This window comes from Brassica napus, chromosome C1 (genome assembly GCF_020379485.1).
Source record: "Brassica napus cultivar Da-Ae chromosome C1, Da-Ae, whole genome shotgun sequence".
Classification (NCBI taxonomy): Eukaryota; Viridiplantae; Streptophyta; class Magnoliopsida; order Brassicales; family Brassicaceae; genus Brassica; species Brassica napus.
The window spans coordinates 9,637,853-9,655,506 of record NC_063444.1 but is presented as its reverse complement, the minus strand read 5'-3'; the positions used below and the strand labels follow the sequence as shown (position 1 = coordinate 9,655,506).

The following is a 17,654-nucleotide window of genomic DNA, read 5'->3' as shown; positions in this document are numbered from 1 at the left end:
AAATAACATATCCAAACCCAATATAGACTTACATTATTGCATAATAACCATAATGTTAAGTGATAAAATATTTTAGAGAAGAAGTGTATCACATGAAATATTTTACAAAATCTAATTTATTGTTATCTTTAAATATTATTCAAGTTTTTGACGTGTGGAACGATTTTCAAGTGCCTACATTTGTTTCAAAAAAAAAAAAGACTCAAACTTACTAATCAAATATTCAATTTGCAAATCAGCATAGACTCTAGCTTACTTAAATTAAATTGAATTATCTAATGTTCACATGATCATGACTACATTGACTCGTATCCATCAAATGGGTAGTAGTAACAAGAACATGCACTAAACTATATTGGGTTGTGGTTGTTGCTTGTAGTTCAAGTTTAAATATTCCAATTTAAAGAATTCCCGTATCAAAGATAGTTTGTACTCGGGGAATAATTAAAAGAACCAACCATCTTGTACTACTAGCACTAGGCCAAACACTTTGGTTTCATGCTTAAAGTTGAAAAAAGATTGCATCTCTATAAACTTGGTTTAGGGCTTGAAATTTGGAAAAAAAAGAGTGTTGTAAGTTGGGTGGACACACAACGATAACGTGTGGTTTTCCAGGAAACTTTTATCTTAGCTTTCATGCTCCGGCCAGCTTTGTTTTTGCAGAAAAGATACGGTTAATAATTGCCGCCAGGCGAATCCCGCCTTGCGCAAGTCTTTTCTCAACAATGGGTAACCGAGAGAGAAAATACTCATCTGAGAAAGAAAATGTGATAGAAAGCTTAAGAAAGTCTTGTTTCAGAGTGAATATACTGATCAGTGAATGCTAAGAATATACCTCCTATAGTAGTTCCTGGGGTGGCATTCCTATAAGCATACTTGCAGGCAAGATCTATGCTTTCAGATGCATACCTTTAACACATCAAATAACATTCAGAATCAACAATGGTGATATACTGTAAAGACTTTTCTCTCTTCTTTTTCCAGTGATAGTTACAAAAGACAGATTTCACATAAAGATAGTTGCTTACTGATTTGGACATGCTGTTTGGTTAAATTGGCAGGACTTCCACGATGGAACATCATTTGACCAGCCATTCTATATGAAGACAACAATTTAAAAGCAAATGATCACTGTCCAAATAAGGTTGTAGTGTGCTGAAGTTGGATAAATAAATAACATGGTACCATGAGTTTGGCTTGTAGGGCTTGAATCATGACTGGAAGACTTGAATTGTAATATTGTTTGAGAGCAGATTCAATAATCAAGTCATCCCATACCTACAAGTTAAATATATATATAGTTCCAGTTCCCAGTCAGAAAAGATACTTGTTAGCATCAATATGATTGAAAAACAAAACACTTACATTGTGTAAATTTGTTTTGAGATTGTACCAGTGGACTATTATTGTGTTACCACCTTGATCTCCACGAAAACCAGTATGCAGTGGCTGTGAAAAAAATGAAACCAACAATAGATATTAGCTGCTGCAGTTTAAAGGTGGTCTCAATTGCATAACATCACTTGGTTTCTATCGTGATTCATCTGAAGGGATCAATTAACCTGATGGACATCTCCCATATAGTGTGATAAGAACATGAGAGCCTCTGTCAAGTTATCTGCAAACGAGAAATGACAAAGAAAAAGAGAGTCAGTAGTCACATATTAGTAAACTGATACATTATCAGATTTCTACTAAAACGTTACTTACAATGGACTAAACTCTCTGAGTTTACAGAAGCAGATATAAGTTGCCTTGTGTAATTGAAGATTGCTCCTGTCACACACCAGTCCTTTTTCATATGACTGTCGTGGCAGTCCCCTTCACAAGGACATAGATTTGAACTTAGCATATAAAAAAGTTTTAAAAAACGCATATAAATATTTGAAACATAAAGGAAAAAGGATATAAATAAACCCACGACAGTATTGGTAGTTGCATCTGTATTCAGGTGTGTTAACATAATGCAAAGAGCTAGTCCATTGCCATTGCGAGAGGTGTTTAATTTCATCAGGCCATGAGCAAAAAGATGCTAGATCTCCTCCTCCTTGAGAAGATTCAGGGAGAAGTTTCTTCACTGAAGCTACAGTTTCTTCCTCAAAGTATCCCTGACGATTTACAAATGGAAAAGAAAAATCAGTCTTAAGCAAAGATCCAACCAATCCTCCTATATATTAGAAACTAGTTAAGAAAAGTTTGACCTCGGCTATTTTGCAGACAGTGTAATGACCATCTTTCCCCCAACATAGAGCTCCATGTACAAGCTGTGTTAGCACAAGCACACTCGCAACCCACTGTCTCAACGACAACCTCATTCTGAAAATAACTTTTATTTTCAGTGGGTTTGGCGTCGAATCGAGAGAAAACGATTCAAGAAGAAAATAGAAAAAAAGTCAAACGAGTTACCTCAAAAGAAGACTTGATCTTTGCTGGTTCTCTGCTTTGATTCAACTGCTCTACTCTCTATCTCTGCTTACATTGGGTTGTGTGTGATCTAGAAAAGAAAAACTGTAAATTATTCTACTTGCGCTTCCCACGTTTAATTTGTTTAAAGAACTTTTTTTATAAAACTGACAAGACAGTTGTATCCACTATTCACATGCCTAAATCTGAATTGCATTCCCAAAGAACTTTTTTTTTTTGTAACTGAATTCCCAAAGATTTTTTCCTTTACAGTTTGTTTCATGGGTGTAATAAAGAAAAATGGAGGGAGGAGGGAGGTTTCAGTTTGAAATATGAATCTCATAAGTCATAATCAAATGATCCATTGACGAGGGCTACGGCCCATATAAATGAGAAACTTTAAGGTTTCGTGAAGGCAATTATTTAACTGTAGTTTACAAAAAAAAAAAAAAAATTATTTAACTGTAGTGTCATGAATTGTATTTTAGAAAATTCTGAAGTCTAATTCCAATGGTAAAAAAGAAGATACCAGCTTTAGTTGGAACTTGGATCACATCATCAGTGCTAGAGCTGGGTTCGCGGGTCAATCCGCTAACCCGCGGATCGACTCTTTTTTTTTAATTCCAAATTCTGACCCGCATGACTCGCGAAGAAAAAATGATATATCCGCACCCGTCCCGCTAAGATTTATGGGTAACCCGCAGGTAATACTAAATTTAATAAAATTATTATTTGATATATTATTATTTTTTATGAAAAATAATATAAATTATATTTTTGTAATTAAAATTATATAATTTAAAAAATATTTTCTATATTTTTTTTACGAATTTTTGGTTTTTTTTAACAATTTTTTTTTTAATTTTGCAGGTATTCGCGACTCAAATTTGGTTATCTGTACATACCCTGTTTAAAATTGACTTAACTCGCACTTTTACCCGCATGTTGAATTTTTTCAATAGGTCGACCTGCACCTGCCCCGCGGCGGGTGAAACGAGACTAGACTCGCGGATAATCACTCAGATTTCCAGCACTAATCAGTGCTCCTTTCACGACGTGATGAGTCTCCAAATAATAATAATAATATTCTCAATTCAAAGGACAATCTTAAATTTTTTTGACAAAAAAAAAACAATCTTAAATTTCTTTCATTTATATTCCATTTTATCCGAGAAAATTGATATTCTTGGCAACTTCTTTGAAAAAGATAGTATAAACACTATCAAAGAATCTTACTATTGCCTTTTGGTACTTCTTGCATGTTGTGCATCAACCACCAAAACTATGATTCCAATCCTAAGAAACATGCGACACGTGGATTCTTATGTCGGAGATGCCTTTGGAGTAGTAGTAGTGATGGTACGAATGTTAATTATTCATAACATACGGTTGTGGTCAACATTCCATTCGTTTTCCTTGCATGCACTTAAAGTCTAAAACCATGCATGATTAAAAAAAAAACTATGAAATTTCAATTAAAGTAGTCCACATATTTCCCTCTGCATATGACTATAAATACCTTGACCATGAGTAAGGGCTTTGACATGACAAGATAGTTAACAGGAGAGACAGAATAACAAAATGATCACAATGATGATGATTAAGAGAGTCTCTGCGTGTATCAGAGGGTCTTACATGGAAGAATAGAGAATGAGGTTGAGCCAAGGATGACTTGCCTATTTTTACCAACGCATCTAAATTTTGATTCTGGTGCTAGGCAAGTTGGGCTTGGCTCTCTTTCCTTCTCTTCTTTTCGATGTTAGACTCCAGATATCTATCTATCTCTATATTTGATCAACATCATCGTTGTAAATCACTTGTGATCAAGGTTTGTGATTTCATTGAATTATTATGCATCTTTCACTGCAAGAAAACAGCGACATACTGAAGGAAAAAATCGTCGGTATGTCGTCGGAATAACGTTATTCCGACGACATACCGACGAAACAAGTCCTCGGAAATAACTCCTCGAAAATTCATTTTTCCTCGGAATTTCCTCCGAAATTTCCGACGGAATTCCGAGGAAACAAATTTCCGAGGAAATTCCGAGGAAACAAATTTCCGAGGAAACAAATTTCCGAGGAAACAAATTTCCGAGGAAATTCCGAGGACCAACAGTTCGTCGGAAAGCTCCTCGGAATATACCGAGGGAGAACTTCCTCGGGATATTTCGATGGAGTTTCCGATGGTCCGATCCTCGAAAGTTCCGACGAAATGTTCCTCGGAATTTTCATCGTGAATTTCCGAGGAACGGAGCCCTCGGAAAATTCCGAGGAACGAGTCCCTCGGAATATTCCGAGGAATGAGTCCCTCGGTATATTCCGAGGAACATGTTCCTCGGTATATTCCGAGAGTTCATTTCCTCGGAATTTAAAAAAATATTAATTTTTTTTAAAAAAATAAATTTTTTGAAATTTAAATTCGAAAATATAAAATTAAAATTTAAAACATATTAGATAATATTCAAAGTTGTACAAAAAAAAACATTCTGAGTTTTTGAAAAAAAAAAACTACGGGTCTGGCACGTGCGGGAACACTTCGTTCGGGTACATCCTCTGCATCATCTCCATCATTTGCTGGTTCAGCCTCCTATGTGCCTCATAGCCCGCCTGTTGAGCCGCCATCTGGGTCTCCAACAAAGATATACGATCATCCTTGTCCTTCAACTGAGCCGTAAGTACTTCTGGATCAACAAAGGGCGGTGGTGCAGAAGAAGGAGGAACCGACCGGGTGCGACGACCCAAACCGACCAAACGTCCCTTCTTCTTTGGAACCGACTGAAATAGAAAATAGCCAAATTTAAATCAATAAATAAATGAATTGATGAACTTAAAAAAAAAAAACTTACGGATTCAACGATTTCGTTGATTCGAAACCGGGACAAGTTGGTAGAAACCGTCGAATCGTCATCCTCGGTTTACATATAAATATATATATATATATATATATATTTTTTTTTTATAAATCCCAAATAATAGTTTTAATCACAAAAAAAGTTTCTAGATATTAAAAATGTTTAATAAATATAAAAAAATAGTTCTAATAAACAAAAAATAGTTTTAATAAATAAAAAATAGTTTAATAATTACAAAAAATAGTTTTAATAATATTAAAAATGTTTAATAAATATAGAAATTTATATTATATATATATATATATATTTTTTTAAAATTTTTTTTTTTAAAATCCCAAATAATAGTTTTTAATCACAAAAAAAGTTTTATAAATATTAAAAATGTTTTGTAAAATCCAAAAAATCGAATTTATATACAAAAAACGTTTTGTAAAATCCAAAAAATCGAATTTATATACAAAAATTGTTTTGTAAAATACAAAAATCGAATTTATACACAAAAATCGAATTTATATACAAAAATGATTTTATAAATACAAAAAAAATAAAAAATTTATAAAAAAATTCTAAATCAATTCAACAAAACAAATTATTCAACCAAATCACAATTCTAAACCTATTACAACCAAATCACAATCCTAACCAATCACCCTAACAAAAATCTATCAAATCTACACAAAAACCTAACAAATAGAACCTAATAGAGTGGGATAGGGTCCTTACAAGATTTGTGTAGGTTTAGAGAGGATTCGCAGGAGATATCGTCGGAGAGAAGGGGGACATCGCCAGAGAGGAGGGAGAGAGCCGCAGAGGAAGAAGAGAGAAATGGGGAAGAAGAAGCGGCTCGTGGTTATAAAACCTAGGGTCCGACGGATAGTTTCCGTCGGAATTTCCTCGGAATTTCAATTTCAATTTTCGCGAAATATTTGCCCGGTTAAATAAAAATATTCCGAGGAAATTCCGACGGATACTTAAATATCCGTCGGAATTCCGTCGGAATATTCCGAGGAAATACCGAGGAACTAGTGTTTGGGGTTTCAAAACATCGATTTTTTTGCTGTATTTCATTTCTTATACAATTGTAATGCATACCATTGAGGATTCTTTGTATAGATGATCATAAACCATGAAATAACAAAATTTCAAAATGAATTGTAAGTATTCCCTTTACCGTTCATTAAAGTGTATAAGTGTTTCTCTTATGTTGTGGGGATTTCGTTCATACAATCGGAAAAGTGTTTATTATAGGGTAAGGAACAAATTTTTGACTTCATAATCAGTCTAAGACACTTAATAAGGGTTATATAAGTGTTATTCAAACCGCAAAACGTTGTTTTCGGTTTAAAAACCTAATTCCTCGGAATTTCCTCGGAATTTTCCGAGGGAATTCCGAGGAAACCCTTATCTTCCTCGGAATTCCGTCGGAATATTCCGAGGAAATACCGAAGAACTAGTGTTTGGGGTTTCAAAACATCGATTTTTTTTTGCCGTATTTCATTTCTTATACAATTGTAATGCATACCATTGAGGATTCTTTGTATAGATGATCATAAACCATGAAATAACAAAATTTCAAAACGAATTGTAAGTATTCCCTTTACCGTTCATTAAAGTGTATAAGTGTTTCTCTTATGTTGTGGGGATTGCGTTCATACAATCAGAAAAATGTTTATTATAGGGCAAGAAACAAATTTTTGACTTCATAATCAGTCTAAGACACTTAATAAGGGTTATATAAGTGTTATTCAAACCTCAAAACGTTGTTTTCGGTTTAAAAACCTACTTCCTCGGAATTTCCTCGGAATTTTACGAGGGAATTCCGAGGAAACCCTTATCTTCCTCGGAATTCCGTCGGAATATTCCGAGGAAATACCGAGGAACTAGTGTTTGGGGTTTCAAAACATCGATTTTTTTTGCCGTATTTCATTTCTTATACAATTGTAATGCATATCATTGAGGATTCTTTGTATAGATGATCATAAACCATGAAATAACAAAATTTCAAAACGAATTGTAAGTATTCCCTTTACCGTTCATTAAAGTGTATAAGTGTTTCTCTTATGTTGTGGAGCTTTCGTTCATACAATCGGAAAAGTGTTTATTATAGGGTAAGGAACAAATTTTTGACTTCATAATCAGTCTAAGACACTTAATAAGGGTTATATAAGTGTTATTCAAACCGCAAAACGTTGTTTTCGGTTTAAAAACCTACTTCCTCGGAATTTCCACGGAATTTTCCGAGGGAATTCCAAGGAAACCCTTATCTTCCTCGGAATTCCGTCGGAATATTCCGAGGAAATACCGAGGAACTAGTGTTTGAGGTTTCAAAACATCGATTTTTTTTTGCCGTATTTCATTTCTTATACAATTGTAATGCATACCATTGAGGATTCTTTGTATAGATGATCATAAACCATGAAATAACAAAATTTCAAAACGAATTGTAAGTATTCCCTTTACCGTTCATTAAAGTGTATAAGTGTTTCTCTTATGTTGTGGGGATTTCGTTCATACAATCGGAAAAGTGTTTATTATAGGGTAAGGAACAAACTTTTGACTTCATAATCAGTCTAAGACACTTAATAAGGGTTATATAAGTGTTATTCAAACCGCAAAACGTTGTTTTCGGTTTAAAAACCCACTTCCTCGGAATTTCCTCGGAATTTTCCGAGGGATTTCCGAGGAAACCCTTATCTTCCTCGGAATTCCGTCGGAATATTCCGAGGAAATACCGAGGAACTCGTGTTTGGGGTTTCAAAACATCGATTTTTTTTTGCCGTATTTCATTTCTTATACAATTGTAATGCATACCACTGAGGATTCTTTGTATAGATGATCATAAACCATGAAATAACAAAATTTCAAAACGAATTGTAAGTATTCCCTTTACCGTTCATTAAAGTGTATAAGTGTTTCTCTTATGTTGTGGGGATTTCGTTCATACAATCGGAAAAGTGTTTATTATAGGGTAAGGAACAAATTTTTGACTTCATAATCAGTCTAAGACACTTAATAAGGGTTATATAAGTGTTATTCAAACCGCAAAACGTTGTTTTCGGTTTAAAAACCTACTTCCTCGGAATTTTCCGAGGGAATTCCGAGGAAACCCTTATCTTCCTCGGAATTCCGTCGGAATATTCCGAGGAAATACCGAGAAACTAGTGTTTGGGGTTTCAAAACATCATTTTTTTTGCCGTATTTCATTTCTTATACAATTGTAATGCATACCATTGAGGATTCTTTGTATAGATGATCATAAACCATGAAATAACAAAATTTCAAAACGAATTGTAAGTATTCCCTTTACCGTTCATTAAAGTGTATAAGTGTTTCTCTTATGTTGTGGGGATTGCGTTCATACAATCGGAAAAGTGTTTATTATAGGGTAAGGAACAAATTTTTGACTTCATAATCAGTCTAAGACACTTAATAAGGGTTATATAAGTGTTATTCAAACCGTAAAATGTTGTTTTCGGTTTAAAAACTCTACTTCCTCGGAATTTCCTCGGAATTTTCTCGGCTAGTTCGTCGGAATTTCCTCGGAATTTTTAAAATCCCCCAACGGCTCTCTGACGGCTATAATATATCCTCGGAATTCATCGATTTTTTCCGAGGAATACGTTTTTCCTCGGTATTCTATAAGAATATTCCGACGGATTAATATTTCCTCGGAATTCCGTCGGTATATTCCGAGGAAATTCCGAGGAAACTAAATTTTGTGTTTCCTCGGAATATCCTCGGAAATTCCTCGGAATATTCCGAGGATTTCATTTTCCGTCGGAATGTCCGTCAGAATACCGCTGTTTTCTTGTAGTGTTTCTACAAGTTACCTAATAGCATTTGCTAATAAAATTCTAGTATTCTACGCAAGTGTGGGATGTCGATAAAACTTAAGAAAAAGAGATGTGTATGTTTTCGTTTACCCTTTTGATATAAAGTTATAACTCTGAAGAATAGCAATGCATAGCATAAGTTTAGCTACTACCATTACATGAGAGTTTAGGTTGCTACTTACAATTATAGCTTTAGTCTAAAACTCAAACTGTAATTAGAGTCTAAGAGCTAGATAGGAGTGCTTACTTATCAAAAGACAACAAGGCTTCTTTGTCTTTGTTTCAATATGCTAGGTTTTATCGGGACCAAATTAAAACCAAAAATTTGACAGATATTAGTTAGTTTCTAACATTGTTATCCAAACCAAACAGTTTTATATATGTCTCTAGAACCGAAAACCGAACGCAAAACCTAGTCGGTGGATTATCAAACAACATATATTTTTTTAGCAATGGTCACGATCAGGTGTGGAATCAGCACGAACATAGAGATATCATTCACACGTTAAGTACAACCCAGCTTGTGATAACAATCCTATTATCCTTTGTTTTCAGTTTAACGCAAGCATCAGTTGATACACCTTGGACATGGTGTTGTCCTAGATAGCTAGATGTCTGATAATAGATGACAATTTCGCCTACTGCTTATTCAAATTAAACTAAAAACAATAGCAAACGCATAAAATTAATTAACATCAGATGAGCTGAGGAGCTAATAGAGTGACTGCCTATGGTTCCTGTGGTATCTTCTTCTTAGTTTTACTTTCATGCTTCAGCAAGCTTAGGTTGTGAAGAAAAGATACGGTTCAGAGTGGCCGCCAAGCGAATCCCACCTTGTGCAAGTCTCTTCTCCACAATGGGTAACCGAGAGAGAAAATACTCATCTGCAGAACAGACGTGAGAGAAAGTCCAAGATCACAACTTTGCATACAAGTGCATGATTGAGATGAGCATGCGTGGGTAAAGAAAGCTAAGATCTTTGTTTCAGAGTGAATAAACTTCAAGGTAATATTTCCTAGAAACTTCGAATTCAATGCTGAGTGAGTATTACCTCCTAAAGTAGTCCCTGGGGTAGCGTTCCTGTAAGCATACTTGCAGGCCAGACTTATGCTTTCAGATGCATACCTGAACAACATCCACAACCCTACTCAATCAACAAACGATGTAATTAGGAAAACAAACAAGCTATAACGAGATGTCTCTGACTGGTCTGGACTAGAGCTTACGAATTTGGACAGGCCGTTTGGTTAAGTTGACATGATTCCCACGATGGAACATCATTTGACCAGCCATGCTATATTCATACAAGCAGTTCAAAGCAAATATAATCAAAAATGTGAGTTGATTAGTTATAACGTACTTGCATTGGAGCTCCATAAAGAAAGTAACATCTTACAGTAAGATTGGCTTGAAGTGCTTGAATCATGAGTGGAAGACTTTTATTGTAGTATGTTTTAAGAGCTGACTCAATTATCATGTTATCCCACACCTTCAAATGATTCAAAAAGATTAAACCAATCATCAGGAATGCTAACATTTATGAGCATCAGTATTGATAGATAACAAACACTTACATGGTGCAAATTTGTTTTGCGACGGTACCAGCGGACTGTTATAGTGTTTCCACCTTCATCTCCCAGGAAACCAACATGCAAAGGCTGTGTAAATTTACAACATACAACTCAGATCAGACAGAACATGTTGTGGTATGATTTATTTGAAATGACAAACAGTATTTTACCTGGTGAACATCTCCGATATAATGTGATAAGAACATGAGAGCCTCTGTCAAGTTGTCTACAGACAAAAAACTAGTCAGAACTCAAAAACTGAAGCATAGTATTAAATTCACTTTTATCTCACTCACAGTGTACTATCCTCCGCGAGTTTTCAGAACCCGACATAAGTTGCATCGTGTAATTGAAAATAGCTCCAGTCACACACCGGTCTTGATGCTTATGAGTATCATGACAATCCCCTTCACAGAGACAGAACATATAAGATTAGACTCTGAAACATGAACGGAGAGGTTAAAAAAAAGATAGTTGGAAGAAGGAAGAATAAACCCACGACAGTATTGGTAGTTGCATCTGTAATCAGGAGTGTCAACATAGTGCAAAGGGCTGGTCCAACGCCACTGCCAATGGTGTTTAATCTCATCAGGCCACGAGCAAACAGATGCTAAGTCTCCTTGAGCAGATTCAGGTAGAAGTTTCTTCACTGCGGCTACAGTTTCTTCCTCAAAATAGCTCTTTAAGGCATTGAAATAAAAACGTCATTATCATCAGATATCAACAAAAGGTACTTTCTTTTTTGTTCTTTGCAGAAACATCTCTGATCCTATAAAGGTTATAGCTTTAAGCAAGACACTACCTCGGCTATTTTGCAGACGGTGTAGTGGCCTTCTTTCCCCCAGCTCAAAGCTCCGTGGATGAGCTGTGTAAGCACCAGTACTCTCGTTAACCACAGGCTCAGCGACGAATTCATACTGAAACAGTTGTAAAGTTTCGATTTTTATGCTAATCAAAGACTTTTGTTGCACGATTTTGCTAAATTAGAAACTGGGTTTCATCGTACAGATCGATTCAAAACGACAAGTCAAAGTTCAGAAGAGAATAATACCTTCACAAAGTTTTGATCTAAAATTGATTCAGCTCACTGAATATATATATATATATGTATATTTTTCGGTTTTAAAAAAAAAAAAACTTTTTGTTATCATAAAATAAGCTCAAAGTCAACTATTAAAATAATATAATTTATTTCAAAACTAATTGGCATAAAATGAAATAACAGTCTTTGATCGTACTCCTTCCGTTCCGTTTTAATGTTGATAAATTGTATATTTTTAAGAAACATTAATTGAAAATATTTGAATTGATTAAATATTATTGGTTAATAGTTATTGAAAAATATATAATAAAATAAACAATAAATTTAATTGTAAATATTTATTATATTATTAATATGCGTGAATACTTTATAAAATCTTTTTTTTCAGATAACTGAAGGAGTGTCGTTTGATCCTTTGTTTACTACAACATGGCTTCTTGTTAAAAAGGTTTAGTTACAAATTACAGATTTTAAGTGCAGTCTCTAGTCTCTTGAGTAGATCTGGAAACGCTCTCTGACACAGATATCAAGACACCCAGAAGTTCACCGCATTCCGACGCCGGTGGAGCAAGAGCTCGCCGGCATCGTCTTTTCCTTTGGTCTCTCATGCTCTCATTCGATTCTTACCATCTCTCTGCTGCGTTTTTAATCTTCTTCAAGTTCTCTCTTCCGGATCTGACGCCGTCGATATCTGTGGCTACTCGTCGGTCACAGGTCACCGGAACTGTTCTTTTCTCTGGGGGTTCCTGGAGGACTTGTGCTTGTGCAAGCTTAACCTTTCCACTCTCTCTCTTTACAAGGATGCTCTATGCTTTGGGCTTCAGATCTCTAATCTTCAACCGTCGCTGGCCCTCACATCCGCTTAACAAACGGTACGCCGTACTTAAGGTCGACGGTAGCTCAGCTTCCCTTGTAAGTGTAAACCTCAACGCACTGTCAAACCTACCACCCGACTGCTCACTTCAACCCAATGATATCCTTTGTCGGGTCCTTTCTCTGAAGAGATCCCTGTCTGATACGCATGTCCCCCCTGTTCTTGTTTACCGGTGCCTCGTCGCTAGCTACCCATATGTCTCCACCAACAGCCCATCCTCCGCAGACAAGGCGTTCCCCACCGTCGACGTGTTCACCTGCGACAAGACTATACCTCCTAGCTCCTCCATCAAACACTACAACTCCTCCAGTGCACAATCCAGCTCTGCCTTGTGGTATCCCTCAAACGTATCTCTCAGATCCGACTGGAGTATTGCTGACGTCAGCCCTTCGAGCTTCACAGCATGGGCCAGGCCCATGGAAAATATCCAAGATGTCAGCCCAAGTTTTAGCCCTGCATTTGTGGGTAAGGTCTGGTCTATAATCAATTTTATGGTCTGGGTCCTTTTGGCTAGAGTAATAAAAAGTTCTAATGGGTTCATTGGAATTCTTAACCGAATCTTTCAGCGATTAATGTTTTCTCTCTCTTTTCTGAAGAGTTCTTCCATTTCATCATCCTCCTCTTATGAGGAGAGACGTTTACCATTATACCTTCTTTCGGTGAAAGGAGCAAAAGTCTCGGTCTCGTCACCGAGCAGTTTGTTCAGCCTAAACACTATTTTGCTATCTTGCGTAGCGGTCTCTACGAGACCAGAAGATGCAAACGAGAATACTTCAGGGTTTCTTGTAAGTGCAGGTTGGAGTTCAACGTCACAATCAAAAGTGACTAATTCTCTTTGTCGTGCAGGCTCCATTGACGCATTCAAGCTCTGCTTCGAATCCGCTGTCATCTTCGTACGAAGACCTATCTGTTTCGGTTTCTTTTATCTTTGTGTTTAATGCTTTTTATCAAAGAGGATGTTTAATCCCCTCTCTCTCTGTTGTAACCGAACATTTTAGTTTAATGGAAGTGAGTTGTGTTCAAAAAAAAAAAGTACAGTCTCTTGAATATTACAACATTATATTTTGTCGAATATAAAGAAGTAAACATAACGCTTTAGTGTAGACAGCTTATTGATATATATGGTCCATAGTTACATACATAGTCCCAAACACAGAGATACATAAAAGCCAATGAACAGACTCTTGTACATCTACGAACACAATCCACCAGATTATTTTATTTTCCAACCATGATTCGTGTCTCTGAACATTTTCTTTCTCCCTTTGCAGAGAATATCAAGTAACAAGCAGAATCTTACCAATATGGCTACTACTCTCCATCAGGCTATGAGCTTCTGCTGCCTGCGACAACGGTAAGTACTTGTAAATCACTGGTTTTACCTTCCCTGCTTCTATCGCTGGCCAAACAGTCTTCTCCACTTCTGCTACAACAACCGCTTTGTTCTCCTTGCTTCTTGGTCTTAACGCAGCTCCTGCAGGAACAAAAACATATCAAAGTTTTCAGTTTTGATGTATGACTGAATACTGATTGATTGATTGTGTGTTTGAGTACCTAAGACAGTGAGACGCTTTGGAAGCAGACTACTTAGTTTTATCTCTGCATTGGCTCCTCCCATTAAACCGATAATACATAACCTCCCATCGAAGTTTAAGCTGTCCAGGTTTTTCTGCAGATACGGCGCTCCTATGCAGTCCAAGATAACATCCACACCTTTCCCATCTGTTTCAGCTTTCACCCTTGCCACAAAGTCCTCGGTTTTGTAATTTATACAAACGTCCGCACCGAGCTCTTTGCAAGCAGCTAGCTTTTCCTCATTTCCTGTTAGTCAAAAACGAAAATTAGAACATTGTCAACAAATGAGAAGGTTGTCCATTAACTGAAGCTTTAGACCAAAACCTGCTGTGACAAATACTCTCACTCCTTGATGTTTAGCCATCTGAATAGCAAATGTCCCAATCCCACTTGAACCTCCATGAACCTGAAATATCAGCAACCATCAACATTAGCAAGGAGCTAGACAAGAACAGTAAACACACACAAACAGAAAGTGAAGTAATTGCTTCTAATAGTCCCAGTAATAAGACTCGTCACTTCAAAATCCGCAGAATCATTCACTCATTATAAAATCATAGCCAAAGAAGCAGTTTTTATGAAGCAACCAAAAACTGAAATAAAGGAAAACTAAACAACTTGTCAGATTGCCATGAGCATTGTAGCAACAGGGAGAAGAGAAATACCAAGAAGGATTCAGCAGGGGAGAGACGGCCCATCATGAAAACAGTAGACCAAACAGTGCACGCCACTTCAGGGAAAGCAGTTGCATCTTTCAGAGAGACACCAGCGGGGACTGGAAGGACTTGTCCAACAGGTACAGCAACTTTCTCTGCGTAACCTCCTCCAGAGAGAAGAGCACACACCTAAAGACAGAGAGAAAATCAAAAAAGTTCAAAACTTTAATATAAAAAAGTGAAAGCTAAACTGATGAACACGAATTCAAAAATGACATCTTTACTTAAATCTTATTACTACCTGGTCTCCGACCTTCCAACGAGAGACGGAGTTGCTGACGGATTCGATGGTACCGGAACACTCGAGACCAGGGTAAGGGCTAGAGCCAGGTGGTGGAGAGTAAGAGCCAAGTCTCTGGAGTGTATCCGCGCGATTCAGAGCAGTGGCGTGAACTCTGATGAGAACCTCATCGTCTTTCACTTGTGGGTCTTCCACTTCACGGAGTTGCAGAACCTCCGGCGCTCCTGGCTCCGATATCACGATCGCCTTCATTCTCTCTCTCTAGCTTCCGTATCAAAACCTTCTTCCTCTTTTTTCTTTTATTCGTATTAACAAAAAAAAAAAAATAAAGACAGATGGATCGAGTCGAGCAAACACAAGTCAAGTTTTGACCCAACGGTGTTCTTAGTTCTGTAAAACTGTGACTTTGGGGTTTTATCTGGTAACAGTTTTTTTACCATATGCAAATCAGTTCCTAGTATCAACTCCATGTACCTCAGTAGTAGTAGCTATCAGAACAAAAATAAAAGATACTAGTCAGGAGACCCCGTGGTTTATGTAAACTATGATCATGTACGTTACGTTTGACAAGGCAAGGCATGTTCTTATTTATGATGCTTTACCTACAACTCTCTCTTAAACATTTCTACTTTAGACTTTAATTAGAGGCGGCAGCTTCAAGGATCTTATAAGAAGATTCTTCGTCTCTGGTTCTTCTGGAAACAAATTAGTGCTCTATGTAACTCTTCAGTCCTGGCCCAATGATCATTCAAATACATTTATTTATTTTTGCACATTAATCTTGAGCATTTGATTCTCTCACATTCCCCCCTATAAATCAATATGTATGCAATGCTTTTACTCTGTAAGTCCTCTTTACTGATCTGCTTCCTCTTCTTGAATTTCTTAACAAACATCCCCGAGAATATCACCAAATTATAACTCCTTTTTAAGCAGCAAGCACCCATATTTTGGCAAAAAGAGAATTTTGGTGTGTGGGATAAGCTTTGAGGCATTCATTGTCTACAATGTTTGGTAAGACAAAAATAATGACAAACAGTCCGTCTCTAAACCGTCACGAGTGAAGTAAAAAAAAACGTAAATCAATGTAAATTCACAAGTTTCAGAATACAACATATGTAACACAGATATTGTACAACATACAACATATGTGTTGTTCAAGAAAAAAGAATACAACATATGTAAACAGATATTGTACGCTCTCCACATCTTTAGTTTCAATCTCTTTATACAAAGCATACTCAAATCATCCTACACTACTAGTCAGTGTCAGTGGTTGAGAACCATGTATGCTAACATCAAAAGTCATGCAAGAACCTGTTTTGGTAGAGACTTGTTTAGTGACCTGGTTGAATGTGCTAAATAGATGGAAAAAGATGAAAGAAACATAAAAAAAAACTAACGTCTGCCTAACGATAACCAAACCCAAATAGTTCAGCTAAACGAAAGTAACCTTCTTATGCAAACCATGATCAACATAATAAGCCAATCTGTAAAGTGACATGTAAAGAATGAAAAAAAATAACGCACAAGGTGGAACATTAGCAATAGGCCAGGACTGAAGAGTTAAATAAACATTAGGGGAAGAACATGAAAAAAAATAACGCACAAGGTGGAACAAAGACAAAGATAACCCTAAACCAGGCGTAACTTAAGATCGATCTATCTCTCAAAACCTGAGTAACCAGACGACGAGCCACATATCAAATTGAAGCTCTTGACGAGACGAATCCATCAGCGAAAACCGTTTGTCGATCCGATCTCAAACGCGCCCACACTCGCAGAAACAATACACGGCGCCGTCTTGGTCTTTTGGAACCCTAATTCCGAAAAAACCCCAAATTGTTCTTGCTTGCGTTCCGGCTTACAAACACCCGATCAGCTCCAGCCCTAAGGTGTTCCTGATCCTAGACAACCTCAGTTTCCAGTTCACATCACAGCCAACTTGAGTTCCCAATCAACCTGCTCGCGAACTCAAGAAGAAGACGCGTCCGACGTCCTCGGCGCACATCCGCGACCAGACGCCAAACCATCTGATCCCGATCAGACGCGTCTCGCCTCAGCACGCGAACGTTCCAGCTCGTCCCATCTTGTGTCCGTTCGAGGTTCTCTTGGTGGTCCGAGTTCTACAATCTGCAAAACAAAGGTAATCCTAATTCTGAGAACATGAATTGAACATGGTTGTTTTGTAAAGATTGAAACCCTAAAATCAGAACTCTAAAGATAAAAACCATAGGAAAAATAGATCAAACCCTAAAGAGTAAATCGGAGCTCGAATAAGTCCGATCTCCTAAACCATAATTCGAGATTGATCCATTGATCAATTAAAATCAAAGTCTTAATGATTTTGAAACTCAAATCAAATCCCCTTGATCAAAGATCAAAGTTTTTCGAAATCCCCTAAAAAAAACCCTAATTTTGGAAAATCGGTTTTAAATTGTTTGATTTGAACTTTGATTGTTTGATCACCTAGAGCTATTGATAGGATTGTTTAAATTCGAATCTAAATCACTCAAACTGAAACCCTAAAAAGTTTAAATTCGGT

The 17,654-nt window shown here is 36.7% G+C and overlaps 3 protein-coding genes across 3 annotated transcripts; all 3 read right to left on the bottom strand.

Moving 5' to 3' along the window:
- Positions 1 to 441: 441 nt before the first annotated feature.
- LOC106374367 (endonuclease 5-like) lies at positions 442 to 2,580 on the bottom strand. The gene is made up of 10 exons (XM_013814411.3): positions 2,407 to 2,580; positions 2,202 to 2,316; positions 1,922 to 2,108; positions 1,711 to 1,821; positions 1,563 to 1,618; positions 1,366 to 1,449; positions 1,186 to 1,278; positions 1,029 to 1,096; positions 836 to 909; positions 442 to 753 (listed from the first exon to the last, which is right to left on the bottom strand). Exons 2-10 carry the CDS (start codon positions 2,313 to 2,315, stop codon positions 635 to 637), a joined length of 906 nt encoding a protein of 301 aa, XP_013669865.1. The 5' UTR covers position 2,316; positions 2,407 to 2,580; the 3' UTR covers positions 442 to 634.
- A 6,984-nt stretch (positions 2,581 to 9,564) lies between these two features.
- Positions 9,565 to 11,731, bottom strand: LOC106375721 (endonuclease 4). Its single transcript, XM_022694632.1, has 10 exons — positions 11,713 to 11,731; positions 11,464 to 11,578; positions 11,161 to 11,341; positions 10,958 to 11,068; positions 10,832 to 10,887; positions 10,665 to 10,748; positions 10,487 to 10,579; positions 10,317 to 10,384; positions 10,142 to 10,215; positions 9,565 to 9,974 (listed from the first exon to the last, which is right to left on the bottom strand). Exons 2-10 carry the CDS (start codon positions 11,575 to 11,577, stop codon positions 9,856 to 9,858), a joined length of 900 nt encoding a protein of 299 aa, XP_022550353.1. The 5' UTR covers position 11,578; positions 11,713 to 11,731; the 3' UTR covers positions 9,565 to 9,855.
- A 1,888-nt stretch (positions 11,732 to 13,619) lies between these two features.
- On the bottom strand, positions 13,620 to 15,441 carry LOC106375722 (quinone oxidoreductase PIG3-like). Its single transcript, XM_013815705.1, has 5 exons — positions 15,110 to 15,441; positions 14,818 to 14,997; positions 14,477 to 14,558; positions 14,132 to 14,398; positions 13,620 to 14,051 (listed from the first exon to the last, which is right to left on the bottom strand). Exons 1-5 carry the CDS (start codon positions 15,359 to 15,361, stop codon positions 13,855 to 13,857), a joined length of 978 nt encoding a protein of 325 aa, XP_013671159.1. The 5' UTR covers positions 15,362 to 15,441; the 3' UTR covers positions 13,620 to 13,854.
- Positions 15,442 to 17,654: the final 2,213 nt, after the last annotated feature.

Bases quoted from the DNA above. Each gene is read 5' to 3' on its own strand.
- LOC106374367 (XM_013814411.3), bottom strand. From the start codon at position 2,315: ATGAGGTTGTCGTTGAGACAGTGGGTTGCGAGTGTGCTTGTGCTAACA. The intron at 1,619-1,710 runs GTAAGTAACGTT...TCTCGTTTGCAG, and splicing joins CTCAGAGAGTTTAGTCCATT to ATAACTTGACAGAGGCTCTC. The intron at 910-1,028 runs GTAAGCAACTAT...GATGTGTTAAAG, and splicing joins CAAACAGCATGTCCAAATCA to GTATGCATCTGAAAGCATAG.
- LOC106375722 (XM_013815705.1), bottom strand. From the start codon at position 15,361: ATGAAGGCGATCGTGATATCGGAGCCAGGAGCGCCGGAGGTTCTGCAA. The intron at 14,559-14,817 runs GTATTTCTCTTC...CTGATATTTCAG, and splicing joins CCCCTGCTGAATCCTTCTTG to GTTCATGGAGGTTCAAGTGG. The intron at 14,399-14,476 runs GTTTTGGTCTAA...TTTGACTAACAG, and splicing joins GAGAGTATTTGTCACAGCAG to GAAATGAGGAAAAGCTAGCT.
- LOC106375721 (XM_022694632.1), bottom strand. From the start codon at position 11,577: ATGAATTCGTCGCTGAGCCTGTGGTTAACGAGAGTACTGGTGCTTACA. The intron at 10,580-10,664 runs GTAAGTGTTTGT...AATCATTTGAAG, and splicing joins GCAAAACAAATTTGCACCAT to GTGTGGGATAACATGATAAT. The intron at 10,216-10,316 runs GTAAGCTCTAGT...GATGTTGTTCAG, and splicing joins CAAACGGCCTGTCCAAATTC to GTATGCATCTGAAAGCATAA.